The 25,444-nt window shown below is 35.0% G+C and overlaps 7 protein-coding genes across 9 annotated transcripts in view; 4 read left to right on the top strand and 3 right to left on the bottom strand.

Moving 5' to 3' along the window:
* Nucleotides 1–25,444, bottom strand: part of LOC143422168 (uncharacterized) — a 153,037-nt gene that overhangs the window by 113,760 nt on the left and 13,833 nt on the right. The gene's annotated exons all lie outside the window — the stretch shown is intronic.
* LOC143433658 (EARP and GARP complex-interacting protein 1) lies at nucleotides 144–2,149 on the top strand. The gene is made up of 6 exons (XM_076911108.1): nucleotides 144–310; nucleotides 500–725; nucleotides 821–1,041; nucleotides 1,295–1,476; nucleotides 1,574–1,870; nucleotides 1,951–2,149. The coding sequence occupies exons 1-6, from the start codon at nucleotides 269–271 to the stop codon at nucleotides 2,111–2,113; spliced, it is 1,131 nt and encodes a 376-aa protein (XP_076767223.1). The 5' UTR covers nucleotides 144–268; the 3' UTR covers nucleotides 2,114–2,149.
* L(1)g0004 (RNA-binding protein pno1) lies at nucleotides 1,741–3,255 on the bottom strand. Its single transcript, XM_076911109.1, has 3 exons — nucleotides 3,091–3,255; nucleotides 2,881–2,970; nucleotides 1,741–2,789 (listed from the first exon to the last, which is right to left on the bottom strand). Exons 1-3 carry the CDS (start codon nucleotides 3,190–3,192, stop codon nucleotides 2,262–2,264), a joined length of 720 nt encoding a protein of 239 aa, XP_076767224.1. The 5' UTR covers nucleotides 3,193–3,255; the 3' UTR covers nucleotides 1,741–2,261.
* Nucleotides 12,891–13,717, top strand: LOC143422173 (uncharacterized). The gene is made up of 3 exons (XM_076892633.1): nucleotides 12,891–12,976; nucleotides 13,225–13,288; nucleotides 13,418–13,717. The coding sequence occupies exons 1-3, from the start codon at nucleotides 12,908–12,910 to the stop codon at nucleotides 13,648–13,650; spliced, it is 366 nt and encodes a 121-aa protein (XP_076748748.1). The 5' UTR covers nucleotides 12,891–12,907; the 3' UTR covers nucleotides 13,651–13,717.
* Nucleotides 13,810–16,885, top strand: LOC143422171 (A disintegrin and metalloproteinase with thrombospondin motifs like). Its single transcript, XM_076892631.1, has 11 exons — nucleotides 13,810–14,036; nucleotides 14,155–14,341; nucleotides 14,416–14,503; nucleotides 14,588–14,717; nucleotides 14,785–14,933; nucleotides 15,014–15,066; nucleotides 15,213–15,339; nucleotides 15,466–15,612; nucleotides 16,418–16,544; nucleotides 16,605–16,715; nucleotides 16,789–16,885. Exons 1-11 carry the CDS (start codon nucleotides 13,971–13,973, stop codon nucleotides 16,852–16,854), a joined length of 1,251 nt encoding a protein of 416 aa, XP_076748746.1. The 5' UTR covers nucleotides 13,810–13,970; the 3' UTR covers nucleotides 16,855–16,885.
* On the bottom strand, nucleotides 16,906–18,865 carry LOC143422172 (homologous-pairing protein 2 homolog). The gene is made up of 4 exons (XM_076892632.1): nucleotides 18,687–18,865; nucleotides 18,015–18,168; nucleotides 17,642–17,866; nucleotides 16,906–17,574 (listed from the first exon to the last, which is right to left on the bottom strand). Exons 3-4 carry the CDS (start codon nucleotides 17,789–17,791, stop codon nucleotides 17,122–17,124), a joined length of 603 nt encoding a protein of 200 aa, XP_076748747.1. The 5' UTR covers nucleotides 17,792–17,866; nucleotides 18,015–18,168; nucleotides 18,687–18,865; the 3' UTR covers nucleotides 16,906–17,121.
* On the top strand, nucleotides 18,900–25,250 carry LOC143422170 (dipeptidase 1). Of its 3 annotated transcripts, none has more exons than XM_076892629.1 (10): nucleotides 18,900–19,033; nucleotides 20,596–20,749; nucleotides 21,691–21,853; nucleotides 22,482–22,765; nucleotides 22,827–22,884; nucleotides 22,973–23,149; nucleotides 23,518–23,608; nucleotides 23,887–23,962; nucleotides 24,855–25,002; nucleotides 25,100–25,250. In XM_076892629.1, exons 1-10 carry the CDS (start codon nucleotides 19,030–19,032, stop codon nucleotides 25,220–25,222), a joined length of 1,278 nt encoding a protein of 425 aa, XP_076748744.1. In that variant the 5' UTR covers nucleotides 18,900–19,029; the 3' UTR covers nucleotides 25,223–25,250. The 3 variants fall into 3 exon arrangements, with proteins under 3 accessions (XP_076748744.1, XP_076748745.1, XP_076748743.1); XM_076892630.1 differs by lacking the exon at nucleotides 18,900–19,033 and adding an exon at nucleotides 19,594–19,730; XM_076892628.1 differs by lacking the exon at nucleotides 18,900–19,033 and adding an exon at nucleotides 19,714–19,744.

The following is a 25,444-nucleotide window of genomic DNA, read 5'->3' as shown; positions in this document are numbered from 1 at the left end:
GCGTTTTATATTTGATAATGAGATATAATAAGAATAAATTGATGCTGGTTTTGTAACGTTGTTGTAACTATTTGCCTCTTTACCTACTTCCAGTGCCCTCTAGTTTATGCTCATTTTGAATTACTTTGCGTGTGCACGTATGGTACTTACGTGCTATATACTTTCGTGTCACTATTACACGTTGTTTTGACAGATCATATGGTTATGTTACGAATGTGTTATAAATACAGAAGTTTCCTGTTGATGTAGAATCGAAACTGCATAAAAAATGGAGAATGACAGCCCTGTAATCTATGGCCTCGAGTTTCAAGTTCGTAATCAATTACGAAATGTTTTACTTATAAATTTTTACAATTACCTTACTAAAAAGTACAGAATATTAGTGTTACTTTTGTATGGTAAAATTTATCCTTATAAAAATATAACGTTTTAGTAATATTAAGAACTGCGTTTACCATCGTCATTGTAATAATAAATCATTTTTCCTGCAACATTCCAGACAAGGGCATTATCAGCGCAGACAGCAGAAACTGATATCGTCAGATTTCTAGTGGGGACACAATCGTTGAAGTTTAACAACAACCAAGTTCACCTAGTCGAGCTTAATGAAGAAACAGGTGGTTTGAAGACACAAGTATTTAATCACCCCGTTGGAGAAATTTGGTCTTTACAAGCTTCTCCTACAGAACCTAGTTTATTTATTACATGTTACAATAGTTTAAATGGTAATTATAAATGAAAGCATTATTTTTTACAAGTTAGTTGGAAGAATAAATTTTAATTGTACTTGTAAAAGAATAAATGATATATTTTTACTTAGACGATGGTTCTTGTCAAATGAAGGGAGCTCTTTGGAAATTACCAGAATTAAAGGAGTATACGAATGATATAGAAAATCTTGAAAAGTTAACAGACATTGATACCACTCCGTATGGTACAGATCTTAAAACAATTGCTTATCATCCTATGGATTCTACAAAAGTTGTTTCAGTTGTGGACAATAACTTTATATTATGGAACCTAGCTGATAATGGGCCACAGGTAATGATAGATTAGAATTGCCATGTTTTTCAAGAAAAAATGAAGTATTTTGTAACCCCAAGATTTTAAGTGTATTAAATTTTTAAGTTACCCATTGTTGACTCATTTGAAAAACTATTTATTTATATATATAATTTATTTTTAGTAGAAATATAGCATATTGCTATAAATTTTGTAAGATCAGTGGTCAATGTACCACAGATTTCTAAGTTGTTTAGTAACAGATATGTTTCCTGCTTGTTATTTTATACAGGTTTCTACAATTGGTACTTTAGCTAGTAAAGGTCAACCACGTTTCACAAATGGAAAATGGAATCCTCACAATGGTTGCAATCAGTTTGTCACATTAAATGAAAATAATGTGCGTGGATGGGACTTCAGAAATCCTTCTGAGGCTGCTTGGACAATCCTATCTGCTCATTCCCAAATAATCAGGTACTAAATAAAATATATTTCTTTATTTTTATTCATTCATATTGCAATTAATTCTAAAACAATAAACGATTTAATGTGATACTATTTTTACATTTAGAGATTTAGATTTCAACGCGAATCGTCAGTATATTTTATCTACGTGTGGAGACGACGGGTATATGAAATTTTGGGATATTCGATCACCTACAGAACCTGTATTATCCCGCATGGAACATTCGCACTGGGTGTGGAATATAAGAATAAATCGTTTTCACGATCAATTAGTTTTAACTTCTAGTAGCGACTCTAGAGTAATATTGTGCAGTATAGCATCAATTTCTTCTGAACCATTTGGACACATAGTATCACCTGAAGATGATAGTACACAAAACGACTATAACAGTAAAAAGAACAAGTAATGTCTGACTATTCTAATAGACTACAAAGCCCAAATTCTTGATATAGTACATAAAATAAAAGTAATATCGTTTTTAGGCTAGAAGATGGAGTTGTAGGCAGATACGAAGAACACGAAGATAGTGTTTATGCAGTTGAATGGTCATCTGCCGATCCTTGGACATTTGCATCATTAAGTTATGATGGTAGATTAGTCCTTAATAAAGTGCCCAGGAAGTACAAATATCAAATACTTCTTTAAGTGATATTGTACATATATACAATTTTTCAATCTATACATATATATATAAATTCCATTTTTATTTCAAAACTCAGATTTAATATATATCTTATGGATACCTTAAATAATCTTCATCACTTGTATTCAATACGAATTTTTAGTGCGTATTTCATAATCGTTCAGAAACTCTACTGGCTACATTTCTCAGTTGCCCGTAAACCTTTGATGGAGGGCTACCCAAAATTAAATTGCATATAGCTCTTCTAGCTAATTGTATGTTTTGAAAAGAACCTAATATGTGAATTTTACTATCAGCTAATACAATTCTAGTCTTTGTTACATTCTCTATAGTATACTTCGTCCTTCCACCTTTACCAGCTAATCTCCCAATTGCCCTAGAAAGATGATCACCCTTTAAAGGTTTTACATCTTGAATTTCAAACGTTTCTACAAACAAATCATCTAAACGTAACAAAGCTAAGGCATCTTCAACTTCGAAACCATAAATAAATGCTTTAACAAAATCAGCTCCTTTCTGTAAATTGGCAATGTCAGGAGTTTCCGGAGCTGTCCGCAATTCGACATTTCGTGTTTTCAAATTAAACCTTATTTGTAACTGTAAGTGTTCAACGACAGGAGTAAATATTTTCATCCAGTTTTCTTTTAAAGGGGTATACCTGTGCGCAGGTACAGATATCTGGAACATATTTTGTCTCATTTTAATAACCACGAATAAATTTTAGTAAATTACTAATAACGTTAAATTAAACTTTCGTTAAGTATCTTACTTTTCTTTGCTCGCCATTTTCTATAATTCTAGGTTTCTTCGAGGTTACATGCGGCTTCGTTTTTCCTTCTATACCATTGATTACTTCAACCTACGTAAACATATGGTAATAAGCGAGAATATATTATATGAAAACGAATGAAATATAATTTTTACAAACAATATGTGATAAACTTGTATTTCTCTAATTTCACATAACCTAACTACTTACTTCCATACGATTTTCGCTTGCATGACGCTTCTTTTTTCCTTTGGGTTTAACGAAGTTAGTTGGTTCCGAGTTACTCTTCGTTTCTTCCTTGTCTGCATTCATTTTCAGGAATTACTTATTAAAATACAAAATACTTAATTTTTAGTTCAGTATAGACCAGCACAAAAATGTACACTCCATCTATGCCATGTGCTCAATCGGTGTATTTATGGTCTCCCACTTTTTTATGTACAGGGTAATTCACTACTCTGTGACAAATTACAGCTGATACTACATCTCAAAAACAACAAACAAGTTCATATAAACCTAGGTCCAATTTGCAAAAATGGCAGAGAAAATTGGGATTTTTGTTTTTTACAGAGAAACAGCAGTTTCACTCATATTATAGAATGCGTTTTCCAAATCGTAAGTCCTACAAGAAACGGATACAAAATAGATATATATAATATATCTATTGCCTCTCTCACTTCGTCTCTACTTCTCTTTCCTTCTGTCTGTTTCTTCCACACATTTTAATTACAGAATTTTAGAGTACTGCTGATTAAAGTTTCATTCAATCGAAAGAGTAGGATAATTCATATCTCCAGCTTTAGAGGTAAGAGAGAGAAAGATATATAAGAAAGTCATAAGAAAGAGTGAGACAGATGCTACTACCCTCCACTAGGACCCCTATCGCCATCTCTGTAAAAAGTGCTCAAACTGGTCGCACACAATTATCGACAGTGAAGTAAACTACTGAAAACTACTAGCGCCATCTCTGATGAAAGTAGTGAAACTAATGCCCCCAACAGCTTCAGTACTCCTCCAAAAGATGGCGATAGTAGTTCTTGAGTAGTTCACTTCACTGTCGATAATTGTGTGCGACCAGTTTGAGCACTTTTTACAGAGATGGCGACAGCGGTCCTAGTGGAGGGTCCGCATCATCTGTCTCACTCTTTCATATTGTTTTCTTATATAGCTTTCTCTCTCTTACCTCTAAAGCGGGAAACACACAGAAAATTGCAATAAAACTAATGAAATGCACAATAAATTACAGTAAAACTATTAAAGTATGCAATAAATTACAATAATACTATTAAAATGTACAAGAAATGACAATAAAACTATTAAAATGCATATTAAATTACAATAGAACTTAAGTTTTATATAACGCAAATAGTTATAATATAATATGTCTTCTATCTATCGACGCAATTAAATTGTCTGATGTATATTTACATAAAAAATACAATTCCTCTTTAAATAATGAATACCGATAAAAATTTAATATATGTATATATGTAAATTTAATAATACGATATATAAGAGAATATTACTTAGCGATTTACAGAAGATGCATCCGTGACAAGATCCCAAAGATGAAACCCCAACTGGACAATATAATAGTAAAATGCATGTGAAAACTAAATATCCTTATGTATCAAGCCATGTTTTAATATACATATACTTATCTCGATGTTAAATGAATTAAAAATATTCGGTATTTACTTATTTTAACAATAATTAACACAAACAGTAAATTTACGCTTAAAAAAGCTCGATAATTACTACTAATTCGATCGTTTTCGACGAATAATTGTGTTATAAGAGCGTACATATACATTTAATTTAAATAAAAATTATGTATAATCTTATGTACTCTAAGGTATATAGCTGAACGCATTTATTAACTCCATAAATGCAGAAATTGACTGATGACAGAGGACCATTCACAGTATCTTAACGATAGAGCATGCGTATATGTAATAAAAGGTGGATGGGATTAAGATTCTAGAGATGAGTATTAATTAGAATATTATTTGGAATAGTATATATGTAATTTCAATATATGTAAAATATATAAGTAGTTGTATATAGCATATATACTACCCCAGTAAATTGCTAAGAGCATAAATTTAAAAGAAATATATCAAAATTAATAAATTATGAACTATTGTAGCATAATAATGTGATTGCGTTAACGAATGAAGGGTGGGAGGCACAGAGTGGGAGGCACAGGTTGGGAGGGGGTATAAAAGGCCGTGCAGTCCCCAGCACAAGCTCTTTGCGTGCCCGAACGTCAAGGCAGAAGGGTCTATGGTTGGGTGGGGGTGGTCTATAACTAAACGTGAAGGAGTTATTGGTGGAGGTGCTTCTGGTGGACAAGCCAAGGGTGGAGGCGCTTCTGGTGGAGGTGCTTCTGGTAGACAAGTCAAGGGTGGAGGCGCTTCTGTAGGATGAACTAAGGGTGGAGGCGCTACTGATGGACAAGCCAAAGGTGGAGGCGATTCTGGTGGAGGTGCTTCTGGTGGACAAGTCAAGGGTGGAGGCGCTGCTGAGGGACAAGTCAAGGGTGGAGGCGCTACTGATGGACAAGCCAAGGGTGGAGGCGCTTCTGATGGATGAAACAAGGGTGGAGGAGCACATGGTGGAGGCACTTCTGGTGGACAAGCCAAGGGTGGAGGCGATTCTGGTGGAGGTGCTTCTGGTGGACAAGTCAAGGATGGAGGCGCTACTGATGGACAAGTCAAGGGTGGAGGCGCTACTGATGGACAAGCCAAGGGTGGAGGCGCTTCTGGTGGAGGTGCTTCTGGTAGACAAGTCAAAGGTGGAGGCGCTTCTGTAGGATAAACTAAGGGTGGAGGCGTTACTGATAGACAAGCCAAAGGTGGAGGCGATTCTGATGGAGGTGCTTCTGGTGGACAAGTCAAGGGTGGAGGCGCTACTGATGGACAAGTCAAGGGTGGAGGCGCTACTGATGGACACGCCAAGGGTGGAGGCGCTTCTGATGGACGAAACAAGGGTGGAGGCGATTCTGGTGGAGGTGCTTCTGGTGGACAAGTCAAGGGTGGAGGCGCTACTGATGGACACGCCAAGGGTGGAGGCGCTTCTGATGGACAAGCCAAGGGTGGAGGCGCTTCTGGTGGACAAGCTAAGGGTGGTGGCGCTTCTGGAGCGGTGGGACTGGTGGAGGGTGAGTGAACATTTTGAGATTTAATTAGTTTGTGGTGGGTGTAATTATAATTCTAAGAGATGAATGACGTGGGGACTATTATACCTACCAATTCACAATAAATTTTAATTATTTCAAATTCTAAATATTATAATTTCAACACTTAAAACTTTGCTATCATTAATCACAAGTATATCTTATTCTAAATACATAGTTACCTTAAAAGGTTTATTCAATTTTATAAAATTAATTCGGTGTTGAATTATATTGGAATTGAAGTTTGATTATTGGGTCCCTGCGTAGTCACCTCCACGGGGTGGGCCTGGGCCCTTGGTAACGTTTTCGAAAGACCGGTCTCTCGAAAACGGTATCAAGCTAAGGACTACGTGCGTAGATTTAAGATATTTGCAATTCAGCCGAAACTTTCCAAGTCCTTTTCAGGACTTTGAAACTTTCGATTGGATTGTAAATTGTATAATTAGTTAAGGTATAGTTTAAGTTAAGTTAAGTTAAGTTAAGTTAAGTTAAGTTAAGTTTCTCTTAGTTTTAATTACTTTTATATGTTATTCACCTTTATAATAAAATTGTAAAGGAATCCATTTCCTTATCCGAAGTGAGAAACAGCCACTTGCCCAACCCATTACCGCACGTCTATCAAAATAGAACAAATTGTTCTCTCACAAATCGGTTCGCGTTTAATCACTACCAATGAAAATGCATTACACACTCTCTTGAGCATTCTTATTATCCACTGCGTAAAATCACTTCACTTAGTTTTTCTTTTTCTCTTTATTCGCTCGTAATTCCATCTTCCATCGTCACGCAGTGAGACAGTCGGGACTCAATCAAACTGATGCGGTTTTCGGAGCCCATCGAGATTTCGCAGCTCTGGTCGAATACGCCCGGGGTACTCGATCAGGGTATGGGCTTAGCACAGTGGACGTACCTCTTGATGAAGTCGCGACGTTGTATTCCTACCCCGTGCCGCTGGGGCTTCGGCCTGCTGTAAGTCGGTGCGGATGGTCTACTCGGTTTGTTCTTCATCGAGAGCAATACGTCCACTTGCTAAGCCTTGCTAAGATCTCGATGGTATCCGAATATACCATCAGGGAGAGCGTGGTTTCGATCGTCTCATCGTAAGACGTGGCCAGAACTTGTTCGCGATTCGCGTCGGGTATGGTTCGCCTTGTAGTTAGTGCTGAACCATCGAGGTAGAATGCTCTCGTGAGATTGTAATGCAGGTTCATTGGTACTTGTTCGTTTCGGTCGCGTCGCGAATTTTATCTATTTTTGCTTCCACTTAGTTTCTTTCTTAACTTTTGTTACTTTAATTCTGTTTTCATTTTTATTAAAATTCTTATCTACTTTTCTAATAATAGAATAATAAAATTTAGTATATCGTATCGTATTCCCTTTTGCGAAACACTTAAATTTTTCTAAAGTGTTAGTAGAGTCATTTTAAAAGTTTCACTTCTGGTAAGCTAGTGGCATTCCTCGTCATCCCTTTCGTAAAGTCCATACTGCAGTCTCTAAAATCTATGTTTGGTTTTGGAGAATGTATTATGGATTCCGGTTCTTTGAAATTTACAAGTAGAGTCAGTCCTCGGTACCTTCTGTACCGAGAACACATAGATGTAATGGAGGGTGGATGGGATTAGGGAAATTAGGGATGGGTCCCTGCGTAGTCACCTCCACGAGGTGGGCCTGGACCCTTGGTAACGTTTTCAAGAGATTGCGCTCTCGAAAACGATATCAAGCTAAGGACTACGCACGTAGACATAAGTATAATTGTAAACTTGATACCAAAAGTACGAGAATCAGTTAAAAGATTACGATTTATAACTTCTGTCTTGCATAAAGATTTCATAGATTTACTTTCATTATTTCATTTACTTATTTCATTATCCAACTATTATTTCATTAATTTTACAGTAGATTAGAATAATTTAATCACTGGTACTTTTAGTATCGAGTATTTTGCAGTACAATTTAAATCTCTCAAGTCCTTTTCAGGACTTTGAAAGTTTAAGTTGGATTGCAAATAGTCTAAGTTAAGTTTAATGAACATATCTGTACATTCACAAAATGTAATTTTGTAACTGTGTAATCTGAATCCCTTCTATCCTGATTTCCCTAATTTATCCCAATCGAGCCTAATTATGGTCGACGTTAACCAGTTCATTGGGTATTAATCTCATTATTTTTTTTTCTAAACACCGTTAATTGGAATTGGGGAGGTTTAAGACAATCCTGTGTAATCTGTAATAATTTCTATCTCTCTACGGTGTTTGTTCTCGAGGGAGGATTGTTTGATGATTGGAAGTCCACTTAATCTCCTCTTTATTTTAATTACTGCACTTCTAAGTTTCTGTATGGGCAAGAACTCGCTTGAAATCATCGTGGGGGTTGATCAATAATTTTATATTCATCGATTCTGTCATTGTAAAGCAGTCTCACTATTCTCTTTGTATTTGGAAATGAGAAAATGTTAGTTGTGGTGAATACCCCGTTGGAGTTCCACCTTTTCCAAGATTTCCACCTTTTGAATCTTTCTTTCCTACTTTCCAACAAATTCCAATGGTTTCACGTAAACAGATTGTCTCGACTTATAATCAAGGAAAGCTATCAAGAGAATCTTAATACTTACGTTGTTCTCGTCATTCGATGGTTGGAAATTTCGTTCCTTCTTCACTTCAATTTCTACGTTCGCCGCTGAATCACAGCTTGATCACCGTTGGATCGCCGAGGGATTTTAGTTATAGATACTTTTACTTATTATATATATGTAATTATATGTATATAATTCTCCACTTCCCTTATCCACTTTTGTAACAAAATTGTAAAGAAATACATTTCCTTATCCAAAGTGAGAAAGAGCCACTATTACTATTCGTCATCACTCGTTCATTAAAATATAACACAATAGCTCTCGCGTTTAATCGTACTGGTAAACCATTGCGTTACATAGACGCTCGAGCATTCTAATCCTATGCTTTGTAAGTTCGCTTCACGTCGTTTCTTTATTCGCGCGTCGAATTCGCCTTTTATTGCTACGCCGTGAGACAGTTGGGACTCAATCAAACTGATGTGGTTTTCGGTGCCCATTGAGATTTTGCAACCCTTGTCGATTGGTACGCCCGTTGGGTACTCGACCTGGGTATAGGTTTAGCACAGTGGACGCGCTCATCGCGGGTTCGTTCCGAGTAGCTCCTACCCCGTGTCGCTGGGGTCTTTGGACCTGCTGTAAGACGATTTGGGGCGGTCTGCGAAGTTCGTTCTCGTCGTTGGGCAATGCGTCCTAATGCTAAGCCTCGCTGAGATCTCGATGGTACCCGCATTCACCATTGGGGAGAGCGTGGTTTCGGCTGTTTTGACGTAAGACGTGGGGTATTTGTTCGCGATTCGCGTCGGGTACGGTACGCTAGGTGGTTAGCGCTGAAGCATCGGGTTGGAATGCACCAGCGAATGTGTAACGCAGGATTATCGGTACTCGTTCGTTAAGATCGCGTTGCGAATTGTATTTCAATTCTTACTTCAACTTTGCTTCTTTTCTGAATTTTAGTTTAACTTAACTTGAATTATTCCAAAGTGTCAGTAGAGTCACTTTACAAGTTTCACTTTGAATAAGAAAATGGAATTTCTTCTCATCCCTTTCGTAAAGTCCATACTGCAGTCTCTAAAATCTATGTTTGGTTTTGGAGAATGTATTATGGATTCCGGTTCTTTGAAATTTACAAGTAGAGTCAGTCCTCGGTACCTTCTGTACCGAGAACACACAGATGCAATGGAGGGTGGATGGGATTAGGGAAATAGGGATGGGTCCCTGCGTAGTCACCTCCTCGTTGGTGGACCTGGGCCCTTGGTAACGTTTTCGAGAGATTGCGCTCTCGAAAACGATATCAAGCTAAGGACTACGCACGTAGATATAAGTATAATTGTAAACTCGATACTAAAAGTATCAGAATCAGTTAAAAGATTACGATTTATAATTTCTGTCTTGTGTAAAGAGTTCATAGATTTACTTTCATTATTTCATTTATTTATTTCATTATCCAACTATTATTTCATTAATTTTGCAGTAGATTAGAATAATTTAATCACTGGTACTTTTAGTATCGAGTATTTTGCAGTACAATTTAAATCTCTCAAGTCCTTTTCAGGACTTTGAAAGTTTAAGTTGGATTGCAGATAGTTTAAGTTAATATTAAGTTTATAACTGTGTAATCTGAATCCCTTCTATCCTGATTTCCCTAATTTATCTCAATCGAGCATAATTATAGTCGTCGTTAATCAGTTCATTGGGTATCATTTTCATTATTTTTCTCTCTATGGTGTTTGTTCTCGACGGAGGGTTGTTCTGTAAAGCAGTTTCACTATTCTTTTTTCATTCAGAAATGAGAAAATAGTATTTCTGGTGAATACGGCGTTTTAATTTCACCTTTTCCAAGATTCTTTTCAACTGTTTCACGTGAATGTTATGTTTTTCTCGTCATTTGATGGTTTGATATCCATTTCGTTCCTTCTTCGTGCCAATTTCTACGTTCGACGCTGGATCACCGTGGGATGCGTGCGTCCTTAGTTATAAGCACTTAGATTTAAGTAATTTAATTGTAACTGAATTGTAACAAAATTGTAAAGGAATCCATTTTCTTACCCAAAGTGAGAAACAGCCATTTTTAAAATCGCGTGTAGTCAGTACCGATAAACATGCGTTACATACCTCCTTGAGCATTCTAAGTTTGCACTACGTGAAATCGCTTCACGTAGCGTTTCTTTTCTTTTCTACTCGCTCGAGATTTCGTTTTTTATCGTCACGCAGCGAGATAGTCGATACTCAATCAAACTGATGTGGTTTTCGGTGCCCATCGAGATTTCGCAGCCCTGGTCGATTGGTACGCCCGTTGGGTACTCGATCAGGGTATAGGTTTAGCACAGTGGACGCGCTCATCGCGGTTCGTTCCGAGTAGCTCCTACCCCGTGTCGCTGGGGTCTTTGGACCTGCTGTAAGACGACTTGGGGCGGTCTGCGAAGTTCGTTCTCGTCGTTGGGCAATGCGTCCTAATGCTAAGCCTCGCTGAGATCTCGATGGTACCCGCATTCACCATTGGGGAGAGCGTGGTATCGACTGTTTCGACGTAAGACGTGGCATAACTTGTTCGCGATTCGCGTCGGGTATGGTTCACCTAGTGATTTAGTGCTGAACCATCGGGGTAGAATGCTCTCGCGAGAATCTAACGCAGGTTTATTGGTACTTGTTCGTTTTGGTCGCGTCGCGAGTTTTATCTCCATTCTTACTTGAAATTAGTTTCCTTTCTTAAGTTTAAATTAACTTAATTTTATTTCCATTTTTACTAAGAGTTATCGTTTTAAATATCGTACCGCAGAACACTTTAATTATTCCAAAGTGTCAGTAGAGTCACTTTACAGATTTCACTTTGGGTAAGAAAATGGCATTTCTTACTATCCCTTTCGTAATGTCCATAATGCAATCTCTAAAATCTATGTTAGATTTTGGAGAATGTATTATGGATTCTGATCGTTTGAAATTCACAAGTAGAGTCAGTTCTCGGTACCTTCTGTACCGAGAACACACAGATGTAATGGAGGGTGGATGGGATTAGGGAAATTAGGGATGGGTCCCTGCGTAGTCACCTCCCCGTTGGTGGACCTGGGTCCTTGGTAACGTTTTCGAGAGAACGGTCTCTCGAAAACGGTATCAAGCTAAGGACTACGTGCGTAGATTTAAGTTATTTGCAATTCAGTCGAAACTTTCCAAGTCCTGAAAAGGACTTGGAAACTTTACATAGGGTACAAATAATGTCATCTCTTGCAGGAGCGCTGAAACTGTTCGGGCATTAGTTTCATTACTTCCTGCAGAGATGGGGCTAGTAGTTTTCAGTAGTTTACTTCGCTGTCGATAATTGTGTGCGACCAGTTTGAGCACTTTTCACAAAGATAGCACCAGGGGTCCTAATGGAGGATCAGCAGCATCTGTCTCACTCTTTCCCATAGCTTTCTCATATATCTTTCTCTCCCTTATCTCCAAAGCGGGAAATATACAAAAAATTGCAATAAAGCTAGTGAGATATACAATAAATTACAGCAAAATTGCTGAAATATTCAAAAAATTGCAGTAAAACTAGTAAAATGTACAAGAAATGGCAGTAAAACTATTAAAATGTACCATAAATTACAATAAAACTATTGAAATATATACAATAAAGAACCATAAAGCTATTGAAATATGTAATCAAAAATAAATAAAATTCTGATGCATGAAAGCAGAAGCTAATCTGTGGGTGCTTGCACCATTCGTAATTGTCAATGTGAGACATAAGGTCTCATAAGATGAACGATCTATCCATAAATCTCCTTTAATTCCCGAATCAATCAACGTCTGTGACACAACCTGTCGGTCATTGAAATGGAATTTATGTCCCTTTTAATAAATGATTGGTCATGGTCTATCAGAAATCGTACAGTATTTGAACAAGTGTTCCTTTTCATATTCCTAAAATCGATGAACATCGGACTATTTAAATGTTTCCCAAAAAATTATTCAACATTGCTCCGCAATTACCTGCGGGAACTTTCTTGGAATTTTTCACTTTAAAGTTCTAAATTCGATATCTTTATATGTACATCAAGTTTTAATTAGAAACCACAGATAGGTAACGATAAACGTTAATAATTATATTACATTTTGTATTGCTTTCTATTCTTCTAAAATACTTAAGATAAAAAGTGCAAAAAATTATTTGTTAAAATACACGTTAAGTTCTTTTTCATTTTCAATGAAATACTTCTTTTCAACATCAACTGTAACATTATCATTACTTTTTCCAATATTACAGCTATCACAAGAGATCGCAGTGTACCTTTGCAATGTTCAACGCAATGTATCTCCTAATTTATCTTTTTATAGCTGTATTGCCGCTAGCTCATTCATTTTTGGTAAAGTATAACACTAAACTATCTTTAATTTCCAATCGCAGCTGTTCCAAAAAGATATATAATTTATAAAGAAAGCAAATTCGATGCTTCCTTGAAAATAAGTACTACGATAAAATTTATATTTCAAATCATTATTATCTATATTCATTTATATACATATATATATTAAATATCATGTTACTATTTATAAAGAAAGCTACTATACATCATGATGTGGCTATCATTCCTAACAATTACTTCATGTGTAGAAAATTCACCACTTAATGACGCCTGATGAGGTAATGGGTATATTCCACACAACTCACGATGCTGGTATGTAAATTATATAAAACTGTACAATGTGTAAATACACGTGAAAAATTCGTGTTTAAACGATAAAACTGCAAATCAAGAGACGACTGTATAACTAACTATAAAACGTTTTATTTGTTTCGATCGCAGTGCCATATTATGAACTCGTGCCTATATTGTACTCGATGAGCGTGATAAACGACAGTAGCACTGCAAAGTTACGTCTTAAAGCTTTCGAACAAAGTTTCGAATTAAACTTAAACAGTACTGATGGATATCTTGCTAGCGAGGACACTCCTGTATGGACTGTGACGACTAATCAAGGATTACCTAATGGTCTTCAGTATGATTTATTACCCAATGTAATCTCAATTCAGAGCTAAGACCAGGTGTGATAAGGGGCTATGCACTCTGCATGCGAAATAATACTGCCAGCTATAATTTATACGCGCTCTTCCTTTCTTGAAAATTATAAGAACTATGTATGGTTTTCAAATACTCAAGTGTTACCTATCATTTTCTATTACTTCAGTTCCCTTTCTCTCGTGCAATCAGCGGTTTGCATTCACCTTTATTACATCTCACTGTCGCCTTGAATTATTTATTGAATTATAAACAATGAAGCTTCTGTTATTTTTATGTAACGAGCAAATTTGATGGTGTAAAATTGTATTGGTAGGCATTGAAAGGTATTGGTACACCGATGCACGATGAAAATTTAGGAGCTGCGATTTTAGTTAAACAACGAAACCATAAACTTCACATTTTTGTAAGTACTGTAGTATCCTTTTCTTAATCATCTAATTTATTAGCAAACACTTAATTTATCGTAACCTTGTAAATACAATATTTTATAGAAATTGCACATTAACGTTACGAAATTTTAGGATGGCATTCTTCCTTCTAACTTTGTCATACGTTCTTTACCGGAGCGTATTATTAAAGATATTTTATACGGAGAAAATGGGCTGTTTAAAGGTCACTTCACTGAAAAAATCCCAATCGACGATTTAATCTACACGTATCATCACATCATTTATAAAAAAATTCCGAAGAAAAGTCACAAAAATTTCAGTAAGCAGAAATTAATTAAACATAAACTTTTCTCAACGAATCGATAACGCATATTGTTCCTTGTTATCTTTCAGATATAATAAATCCACTAACTCGCATGTACAAAATTCCGGACATAGTATATCCAGAAGTATTAATTGTTGTCGATTACAATTTATATGAGTAAGCAATAATTTCGAATGACTAAATTTGAGATACCAATTAAGACAATGCCACTTACAGTTTCATTTTGTATTTCTGTTGCAGAATGTTGGGTAAAAATGTGGATCAAGCTATGCAATACGTCGTTGCATTTTGGAACGGGGTAGATTTAAGGTATCGCGTTTTAACGAATCCAAAAATACGATTGAATATCGCAGGCATAGTCGTTGCTATGGTAAGTTGCACAAATAATTACTCTACCCACTATGAAACATATTTTTATGTAATGTATCTAATTAAAGGACAAAAATGCAGTTCCTTACATAGAGGACAGTCTTGTAGATCCGACGTTAGTCGATGCTGATCAAATTTTGCATGGCATGGGTAATTATTTCTACAAAGAGAACAGGTTTCCATGGAAAATATACGATTTTGTTATGAGTAACACGAAGTAAGCTTGAAACACTTTGTAATTGTGAAAAATGAATATATTAATTAGTAATTGGATATAATGATATTCATTTTTGTTAGATTGAATTTGTGTATCAAGATAGATGAACAACTGTGTGATCCTGCGACATTAGGTATGCAAATTTTTAAAATAGAAGTACAGAAACATACTTTTCTGTATAATACGATACGTAAATGCAAACCAAATGTAAGAATAGTTTTCATAGATTGATGAACGGGAAAATAAACAGAAGATAAATTAAAAAATTAATGATTGTAGGATACGCTTACGTTGCGGGAGCATGTAACAGAAATCGTACGACGAAGTTTTCAGAAGCTGTTGGTGTAGCTGAAGACGATGGTGGTTTCAGTGGCGTCTTACCTACAGCACACGAATTAGGACATTTGTATGAGATGTTTTTTTATATTATTTTTTTAGTTACCCTTGTACAAAATATTAAATTAGAAATGAAAATATCTTTCTTACAATATATTAAACAATCTCTAAGAAAAATAATGTCATGAAATTTTAGATTAGGAGCCCACCACGATGGTACTTCAAAAGATGCCGCAAATTGTTCAGCTGATAATAATAACATTATGAGCGATACACTTGTATTTAGCGTGAATGAATTCCAGTGGTCCAATTGCAGTGCGAATTCATTTCATAAATTCCTTAGGTACGTCTTTCCTTTTATAGGTATAAATTAAAAAGTATAAACTTTTAATAATCGATTTACATAGACAATTAAACATTCACCTATTAATTACTGTCTTCCGTTGAACATGTAAATTATTTTGCGACACAGAAGGAAATTAAATATTCTTTCTTTTTTAAGAAAAGTTCTCTTCTCAGAATTATAGCGTAAACAGTTCTGTTCAAAAAAGGATTATATCCATTATAAATTTATTATATTTTTACGAGAGAAAATATAAGAATTATATGCGGAATATTTAAAAATAGAATCGAGAAATTAAAATGATTATAGTACTCTCCAAGGGAAGCAAGAAATTGGATCGATATAGATCCTACAAACAATCGTTTTATAATTTATACTCTAATAATACTATTTAATATAAAACATTTTTCTTAGTGGTAAATCTATTCTATCCATGTACCTGTGCTATACAATAAGAGAAATGCAGAATACCGCTATGCGGAAGCACGGGAACTGCACGCGTCATTTCGCAAACAAACCACCTTAACAATCGCGGATTGATCCATTATCTCTTTACAACTCATTCTGTTGTCTCTTAACAATCTCGAATTGATCTATTATCTCTTAACGGCCAATTCTGCTATCTCTTCAGCTATATTCACGTAGAAATTAATTTCGTCAAGTTTCTGTTCGACACGTGTATCAATATATACTATACAGATACATGTTTAATTTCATACAAACATATCTTTAATCATCGGTACATCGCAAATATTTGTTGAAACAACAAATTATTCTTTATACAAATTAGTGAAATCTGTTCCAGCGAGGACAGAGCAAAATGTCTTTACAATGAACCACCAAAAGCCACGGCAATAAGACGTATTTTACCGGGAAAATTAATGTCCCTCGATGATCAATGCAGAAAATCTTACGGCGGTGAAGCGTGTAACGTAAGTCTGTAGGAAACATCAAATTATTAATTCGAAACTAATTTTGCGATGACTTTGCAGAAAAATTCGTCAGCTATATGCTATGAATTAGACTGTGTAGTGCCCGGAACAAATGGTTTATGCGTGCCAATTGCGGCAGCTGCCGATGGTTCTTTTTGTGGGAATGGTCTTGTAAGTCACTATTTGCATTAAAATCAATTGCAACTTTTAGGAGTTCTTTAACTTACTTCTTTTCATATTATAGATATGTCTTGATGGAGCATGTGTACTAGAGGGAGCTGAAGTAATGACAGAAAAAATGTCTATATAATTAACGACAAAAATAAAAGTTCAACAAACAATGATACATAGTGATATTTTTTTCTTCTTCTTATTATTATTAACCCTAGTAATAAACGAATAATTTTATGGTTCTTGGAATACCGTAATGATAAATAAATTATAAAGATTATACAAGAGAACTTAATAATAGAATAATAAAAATATTATCGATCAAATTATATAAATAACACAAAAATTGAATTAAGTAATGTTAAGTATAAGTTACTCTATATCAGATTTGAAAAGGATAGTGATATTATTGAACAACTTTAGGTTCTATTCCTATATCTTCGTATAATTCAGCTTTAGTTCCAGAATAATTATCCAAGATACAGTCCAAAATATCAGTACATAACCGTTTCCGTTTTATATATTCACGTGAATACTCGTTTAACGCCTTTTCAGCTTTCCTCTTGGTTTCAGTTAAATCTTCGGTACCAGTTGCTTCCATTAAGTTATCTAATTTATCCGTCAATACTTTAATATTTTCTTCGAGTGCAGCTTTCTGTCTCTTTGCTTCCTCAACTGTGATACTAGACTTTATAGATACCAACAAAGCTTCCTGCACCTTAATTTCATTCTCAAGCTCCCGACACTTGCTTTCAACCTCATTGGCATGCACCTGTAATTCCTTGTCTATTCGCATTAACTCTTCGGTAGAGTGACTTGTATCTTGAACCGGACAGTACACCTTTTGTTTCCCATAAACCTAATGAAAGAAGTTTTCGATTACAGCAGATATCTTCTTTCTGCATATAAAATAATAAGTATCTTACTTTCTCAAATATCTTCCCTTCAGCCACCAACTTATCTATAGCCTTTTGTACAGAAGCTTTACCATATTCATTGTGAAGATTTAAAACTATATCATTAATGCTATAAGGCCTATTCTGTACTTTCATATATTTGTACACAGTGTCTGCCATTGCTGCTATCAATCGCTTTGATTTCTTTCTTACTATATAGTATGCAGTGATTTATTTACATGGATTCCCTAAAGCCTATTTAATTAGTTATTAACGTGAATAAGCATAGTAGTGATTACAGTACTTTATTTAAAATTTCAACATATCATTGACAACTGTTTACATTATAGGTTATTTACTGTTAGAATTAGATTGCTACATGTTACAATAATATATTACTTACTTTGTATAATAATATAATTTTTCATAATTCATCAATCTTCACTAAAGATGTGACATTAACCAGCAATAATGCTGTCAGTTTATGGCATGAAAAATATACCAGTCAGGTTTAAATAGTGTCACTTGTTACCGTTCTAGAAATCTAATACCAGTTGCTATAGCGAAACGCAGGAAAATATAATTACAAACGATCTACTTGTGTCTCTTAATTTCTATTCACATATATTTTAATGGCATTGTTGTAACTTTGAAAATTAAATTACACAATGCATTCGCAACAAGTGCGATCTCACGTGACATACTTAAGCGAAATCATTCGTGAATACTGAAAGCGCGGCAGATTTAATTGAATACCGCCATAAATCAATAGCATACAAGGGAGATATATATTGAGAAAATATTGATGGAAATTGGACAACCGTTCTAACATTACTTATCTTATTTTGTAAGAAATTATTACATATTCTGTACATTGCACGACAATGATACAACCGTCCACCTTTAAGTTTGATCAATATTATAATATACTTAGTCTAAGATCGATTCAGTTGACGTTATAATAAATATGTATGCACAACAGAAAAACTGTTACTTTACATTTTCGTATTCTCATAAAAGTAATTGCACAACTGATTCGAGTACGTATTATAATATGCAATACGCCACGATATACATGTTTCTTTAACTAACAAAGTATCCTAATTACTGTTATAACGGTTAACACATTTAACGGAATTAGCGTGATATTCGATATCCCTATTACCCGTAGGGTAAACAGAAAAGTGAACGTGCGAGTTTTGTTGATACGAACCGAAATAACTGCGGCGAATCAATTTCTCGAAGCAAAATGTAGAATATATAGAAGAGTAACCTATAGGAATCTAATGTGCACACCTATACTGTAGAGAAGATCGGCGTGTATAGAAATTGCGCGTTAAAGACGTAACTGAGCGAGTTATCTTTGGAGAACGTGTGCGAGGAGTATCATCGAAGGAACGTTCTGCTCTACGTTCAGAATGGGTAAATTAATTATTGTTTAGATACATTGGATCGTTTGACGTATATACTATGACACACGATTTACCACAGTCGCATTAAACGTGTTACGTCTGAATAATATTAGCATTTGCAGCTCTTTGCTTGAATATTTCCTTTACGTTCAGCGTACGAGTACATTCAGGTATCTCAAGAATGAGAACGTTTTTCATTGAACAAATTACTTATTAGGCTTTTATTATATCATTTCTTCACACGCGTAACGATGTATATTTGTGGAATGATATCAGATTGTATTACAATAACTTGCAAAAGTCTACGTTACTGTAAAAGCTGCACTGCATTCAAATGTAGTTGCTTCAAACACTATGAACACAAAATACATTTGTCAATTTCAAAACTACACCGTAAAATATTGCTTCGAAGGATTGTAGAACGTGTTGCGAGGATTTTGTAAATTTTAAGTTTCTAGAACTACGAAATATCGGCACTCGGCACAGAATTTGAAAGCCGAGCGCATGGATTAATTAAATTAAAGAAACGCAATCAGGGTTGAGAGTGACCTCTGTATCTTTGCGTATAAAGATCAAATGTCCCGAGTTTGAAAGTGTCGCTAGCCACGGTCAGTTGCTTACGGGAGTTCATTGAGAGTACAATAAAACTAGCTCGTTTGTTTAGTGACAGAAACAACCTGTGCACAATTCAATAAAATCCTGTAAATGTTAGTACGCACATGTTAGTACAGTTTTTAAATTCAGAATAAAATTTTTCCTCCCGAGACACGAACACACGCTAGATGAAACTAGAAAGTAATCTATTGCGACAGTTTTTCGACCAAGTTATCGTACAGTCGCCATGATTCACAAAGTAGAAACACTGTCATCAACCTTTCTCTTTTCTCGTTACGTAGATTTCTTAATAAATAACCGCTAGAAGAACAATTAATATTTTATCTTTGTACGCGATCATCGATTTATTACTTGAGATAATCCATTAGTAGTAACGGAGATTAATATAAATATTTATATTTGCATATTTTCTTTCCTTGAATGATACTTGATATTTTCACTGCCAAATTATTTCCAATAATCAAATACGTACATATAAACAAATCAATGACCATTTTTACGTGACGAAATTTTTAATTCACCATACGACACAGCTTCGCCTGGAAGCTCGTTCGCCATCGAATTTTAAAATTACCAAACGATCCGTACAACTTACACTTGGCGTTACACAATTTACATAATTCATGAGATTTGCAATCCACCGCCGAAACATTTAGCACGTTATTTATCTAATAATACTATCTCTTACTTCTTATCTCTTTAATCAACACTGATCGTCTGGCTATAAAATAAACACGCAGAACCTCACTTTCCACTGCCTGTGTACATACTGTCTGAGGAGCAACAATCCTGGATTAACAAGGCAAACGATATTACGCGCGATTACATCGATTAAATCGAACACGTTCGAACGAAGAATTAGATACATCCGTCGTGTCTTAGTTAACATTTATAAACACCGCTAAATTAAAGCCCTCGTTAGTAGCCGCGAACTAACTATCGCTGGACCTATTCCAGGCAGCCTAGCTAAGTACTGTACTGGGAAGATGATGTACGTGAACGTCGCGGTGTGTTTGTCAGTGTTTCTACTGGTAATTGGCCTGTCTATAGGACTAAGCATCAACAGTTTCAAAGGAAGCAACGCTCTAGACTCGGCACCACTTATCGACGGGTAAGTGACCTTTGATAATTATGATCGTATCGAAGGATTTGTGAAACTGTAATACACACATGACATGGGATTTTATTCGAAAGCTACGAATTCTGACTAAATCGATGCTGAAGATTCAATTCATTTTCATAAAATATTCTAAATATTTCATAAAATTCTCTACGTCGCTTTCAGAATTTTTCATGGAACACTTAGCGATCGTTTGCGGGATACAGTTTGGGAAATTGTAATTTAATCGATTTTTTACATACGAGGATTTATTTTTTAGCGTAGAATAATCTTTTTAAATATGACGACGTTATTCTCTGCTTCCTATTAACCCATTCGCTACCAGCTACGGGATATCTCATAACTTGCGGTATAAGTTTAGATTAATTACAATTGGTCAGGAGATAAGTTTACAACTGTTTGGATTAGGAATTATTAGAAAAAGTGGCCTGTAAATACCATTTCAGTAATAAATATGTAAGTTAATGTTAATAGATTTTGTGAAATTTCATGTTTCCTTTAAAATAAAACCTTGACACCCAGGGCAAGACGCTTTAAATTCGCCTGTAGCAGTGAATGGGTTAATGCTATTTGAAACATTTATGAATCACAGGTGGACAATAAGTAAGATAAGTAACAGAGCATATTATTGTTTATGCCTGTAAATAAGCACAAATGCCAGTAAAACCAGAAGTCTGGAAACTCAAAATATGCAAAAACTTTATTCTACACTTTCGAATCATTTTTAACACGAAGACCTCATTTCTTGCCGATTATACCAATGCACCCTCTAAAATTATAACTACTCTAGTAACCAATTTTAAAATATAACAAAAGTGTAGATATTCTTTTAAATATATTGCTAACAAAGTACAATAGAAGGTTTTAAGGCTTAGTCGTACAGTCGTTGAAAGATGCCTACTCGTCATGTGGATAAAACCTCTGCATTTCAGTCACAATGATTTAGCCTACAATTTGTACGCGTTGTTAAATAATAACTTGGACAAATTTGATCTGACGAAAAACTTGAGTGATGACAAAATATGGGGCAAGAATGCGTGCGACTCGTGTTACACAGACCTTCCTCGGCTAAGGAAAGGAAAAGTCGGCGCACAAGTGAGTAAAACGTTCGTCAATGGAAAGAACAAATAATTTACAAAAATTCTGCTGTATTATTTGCGTTGGGGATCATTTAACGGACTGTTATCACATTGTGGTTTTATATCGGCGTACGCTTTATCGTAACGCCCCGAAATCTGACGTAAATTTCATTTGTTTGCGTTATATCAACAGAAATAAACTACCCGTTAAATTTTCTAGTTTTTAATACCTTTTCGTACAGAATTTATTTGAAATTAACATGGAATAATAATATGGAAAATGTCAATACCATTTAAGACTTATATAATTGATATTATGACGAATACGATGAATATAAAATGTATCTATTTTTTACTTAATTTAAATTTTGATAACAAAATATATAAATCGCAAAAGTATTGTAATAACTATAAGTACAGAAATTCTATATAAGTTTCTACAATAAAGTATCACGTCTGATAAAATGTTACATTTCATTGCGGTTTATATTATTAATATCTTTTCAATCATCCCCAACATTAATTTTAATCTTTCACGCTCGATACAATACCAAATTTTAATCATTGTAATCCTGATAATTGTATTTAAAATTTGTTACTTTTCTTTAATTTGATCAATAATATAAAACGAGCATTAACTTTAGTTCTGGGCCGCGTACGTTGGCTGTGATTCGCAATATAAAGATGCAGTGCAGCTGACAATGAGACAAATTGACGTTATCAAAAGATTAGTGAACAAGTATCCGAATGATTTACAATTCGTAACGGAAGCCGATAGTATCGAAGAAGCATGGAAGAACGGGAAGATTGGCTCAATGATCGGTGTCGAAGGTGGCCACTCCATGGACTCCAGTTTGGCAGTGCTCAGGCTCTACTACGAGCTGGGTGTACGTTACATGACATTGACCCATATGTGTAACACGCCATGGTACGTTAAATCTCTTTAAAAAAGTGTTTTAAAAAGTGGCGAATATGTGTTTTTTTCGTAGGGCTGATTCATCTCTGGTAAACGATAGCGCTGTTCACAACCTTACAGAGTTCGGAGCAGTACGTTGAACTTTTTTCTTTTTTATTAATTTGTTCCACGTATCCCACTTCTAGAAAGACAAATTACAAATCTACTATTTTTTTGTAGACTGTTATTTATGAAATGAATCGATTAGGAATGTTGATCGATCTGTCGCACGTGTCTCACAACGTTATGAGGCACGTGCTTTTAAGGACAAAGGCCCCCATTATGTTTTCTCATTCATCTGCGTTCAGCGTGTGCCCTAACTACCGTAATGTCCCTGACGATGTTCTGCACATGGTTGTAAGTAATTTTTCATTAATAGATTCTACATTTCTCGAACGTGACATCATACATCTGTCATGATCAATATTTTCAAACGTAAGCTGCGACTTTTTAAAGAATTATTCGAATGTTTCGCAAGCATCGCAGACAATTTCGTCGAAGATCGAATGATACATTGATAAAATATCAGCTTTTATCAGCGTTTCGTTCGTCCTCCAATAAAACAAAAGATGCGCGAAATTGCGACTGTATAAAATATATAACGCAAACGATAAGTTCGACTATCGAAATGATAACGGTTGTGCAACTATTTTAATGCAATTTCTCACGATACTTCGGCTCCGTTTATAAAAGTAAATCAGACATAATTTTAAACACATTTTCAGAAAAGGAATAACGGTGTGGTAATGGTGAACTTCTACTCGGGCTTTGTAAATTGTAACTCTTCGAGGAATGCGACTATCCAAGACGTTGTAGGTATGATATGCAAATCTATAGTTTAAATACATCTCGTATAATTCAATTGCACTTGGAAAACAAGTTTTTGCTTGATCTCCTTTAAACAATAACTTTTACATAACATTTTACTAATCAGTACATCAACTATAGCGATCATTAATTGATTTCACTTTGATTGAATTCCCTTTTTACAGTGGTAATCTGGGGTAATTTTATGTATAAGTCCTAGAAGTAGATATTAAGATAACGCTCGGATTATGATACTTATTGCAAATAACTATCGCTCTTCTTTGCAGATCATATCAATTATATCCGCAACCTTATCGGAGCGGACTACGTTGGAATTGGTGCCGACTACGACGGTGTATCATCGTAAGTGTTGCATCAACATTACAATTTATAGAATTTAATATGTTTAATGCGAGGTCGATGTATGCATTGAGAAAGTGCTTTTGATTGACGAAGATATATCGATTATATACCACTGGCTACTGCTTCTACTGTGCTGATCATAGGAAAAGCTCGATTATAACATCTATACAATGTATTATACAGAGTGATTCACTACTCGTGTGAAAAATTTTTACAGCTGGCACTACACCTCAAAAGCAACAAAAAACTGATTATATCATCGTACAGCTTAACGAATAAAAAAGTTTTTGTAAAATTTACTGCCCTCCACGTTTGAAAATAACTAGTTAAATGCAAGATCAGAGTTTTCGGAATTTACAAATTTTGTTTCCTGAGATAAGTTTAGACTTTTATTACTCAACTTGTTTTCGAGTTTCAGGGTAAAATAAGGAGTATTATAATAGCAACTTTATTGCTCTCTTCCATGTTGTTTGTCATTTTCTTGTAGGACTAACAGTTTGGAAGATACAATCAATAATATGAGTGAAACTACTGTTTCTCTGAAAAAATAAAAATCCTAATTTTCATTTTTGCAAATCAGACCTAAATTAATATGAGCTTTTTTGTTGGTTTTGAGAGGTAGCATCAGCTGTAAAAATTTTTCACACGAGTAGTGAATCACCTTGTGTATGTCTTTAGGATTGGAATTGTAATATTCCATCCATATTGAACATATTAATATAAGCAAACGTTAATAAAATCCTAAAGAGCCTAATAATCCAAAGTACCGGTAGTGAACATACCAGAAATGCAGTTCGTGATCTACTTAACGAGAGAAAAATGTTACACGCGAGCTTCACGCGAATATGCCCACCAGTTTATCAGGTAAACTATTACGTGACATGTATTTCAGAATGCCAGAAGGCTTAGAAGACGTTTCTAAGTACCCGGACTTATTCGACCGGCTCTACGAGAGTAATGTTAATCCACGATGGACTAAAGAGGAACTCGAGAAATTAGCAGGCAGGAATTTGATCCGCGTATTCAAAGCTGTTGAAGAAGTATGTTGAGAAGCATATAATTTTAAGTGAATTATTCGTATCAATTCCAAGGAAGATAAAAATAAATACAATTGTTTCTTGTCCTATATTTTAACAGGTGAGAAATTCATTGGCGAAATCTGAACATCCACGGCAAGATATCATAAATGCAAGAGATATTTATAACGCTGAAGTCGATGATAACATTAAACCGGGTTTATGCTATACTGGGAAAGAGTAAGTGTATTGATTTGAACAAACTTTTCTATCTCTGTTAATATTTAAATTTTATATATTCATGTATAATTTCGTTTATGCAGATGGCATGGTCTTAACGAGACGACCAATTGAACAAAATTTATCCGAAATAACAGAATGTGAAAATCGGTTTACGCAGAACAAATTGACTTCAAATGCGATTCAACGTGTAAGATTGAACTGTAATTAATAAAGATCAAAAAAT

This window comes from Xylocopa sonorina, chromosome 3, assembly GCF_050948175.1.
Source record: "Xylocopa sonorina isolate GNS202 chromosome 3, iyXylSono1_principal, whole genome shotgun sequence".
Classification (NCBI taxonomy): domain Eukaryota; kingdom Metazoa; phylum Arthropoda; class Insecta; order Hymenoptera; family Apidae; genus Xylocopa; species Xylocopa sonorina.
Note: the sequence above shows the minus strand (reverse complement) of the source record. Positions and strands in the feature narration are given on the sequence as shown.

Bases quoted from the DNA above. Each gene is read 5' to 3' on its own strand.
- LOC143422173 (XM_076892633.1), top strand. From the start codon at position 12,908: ATGTTCAACGCAATGTATCTCCTAATTTATCTTTTTATAGCTGTATTG. The intron at 12,977-13,224 runs GTAAAGTATAAC...CTTCATGTGTAG, and splicing joins CGCTAGCTCATTCATTTTTG to AAAATTCACCACTTAATGAC. The intron at 13,289-13,417 runs GTATGTAAATTA...TTTCGATCGCAG, and splicing joins CCACACAACTCACGATGCTG to TGCCATATTATGAACTCGTG.
- LOC143422172 (XM_076892632.1), bottom strand. From the start codon at position 17,791: ATGGCAGACACTGTGTACAAATATATGAAAGTACAGAATAGGCCTTAT. The intron at 17,575-17,641 runs GTAAGATACTTA...TTCTTTCATTAG, and splicing joins AAGGGAAGATATTTGAGAAA to GTTTATGGGAAACAAAAGGT.
- LOC143422171 (XM_076892631.1), top strand. From the start codon at position 13,971: ATGCACGATGAAAATTTAGGAGCTGCGATTTTAGTTAAACAACGAAAC. The intron at 14,934-15,013 runs GTAAGCTTGAAA...CATTTTTGTTAG, and splicing joins TTTGTTATGAGTAACACGAA to ATTGAATTTGTGTATCAAGA. The intron at 15,067-15,212 runs GTATGCAAATTT...TAATGATTGTAG, and splicing joins GTGTGATCCTGCGACATTAG to GATACGCTTACGTTGCGGGA.
- LOC143422170 (XM_076892628.1), top strand. The intron at 21,854-22,481 runs GTGAGTAAAACG...CATTAACTTTAG, and splicing joins AAGGAAAAGTCGGCGCACAA to TTCTGGGCCGCGTACGTTGG. The intron at 23,963-24,854 runs GTAAGTGTTGCA...CATGTATTTCAG, and splicing joins GACTACGACGGTGTATCATC to AATGCCAGAAGGCTTAGAAG.
- LOC143433658 (XM_076911108.1), top strand. From the start codon at position 269: ATGGAGAATGACAGCCCTGTAATCTATGGCCTCGAGTTTCAA. The intron at 726-820 runs GTAATTATAAAT...ATTTTTACTTAG, and splicing joins ATGTTACAATAGTTTAAATG to ACGATGGTTCTTGTCAAATG. The intron at 1,042-1,294 runs GTAATGATAGAT...TATTTTATACAG, and splicing joins TAGCTGATAATGGGCCACAG to GTTTCTACAATTGGTACTTT.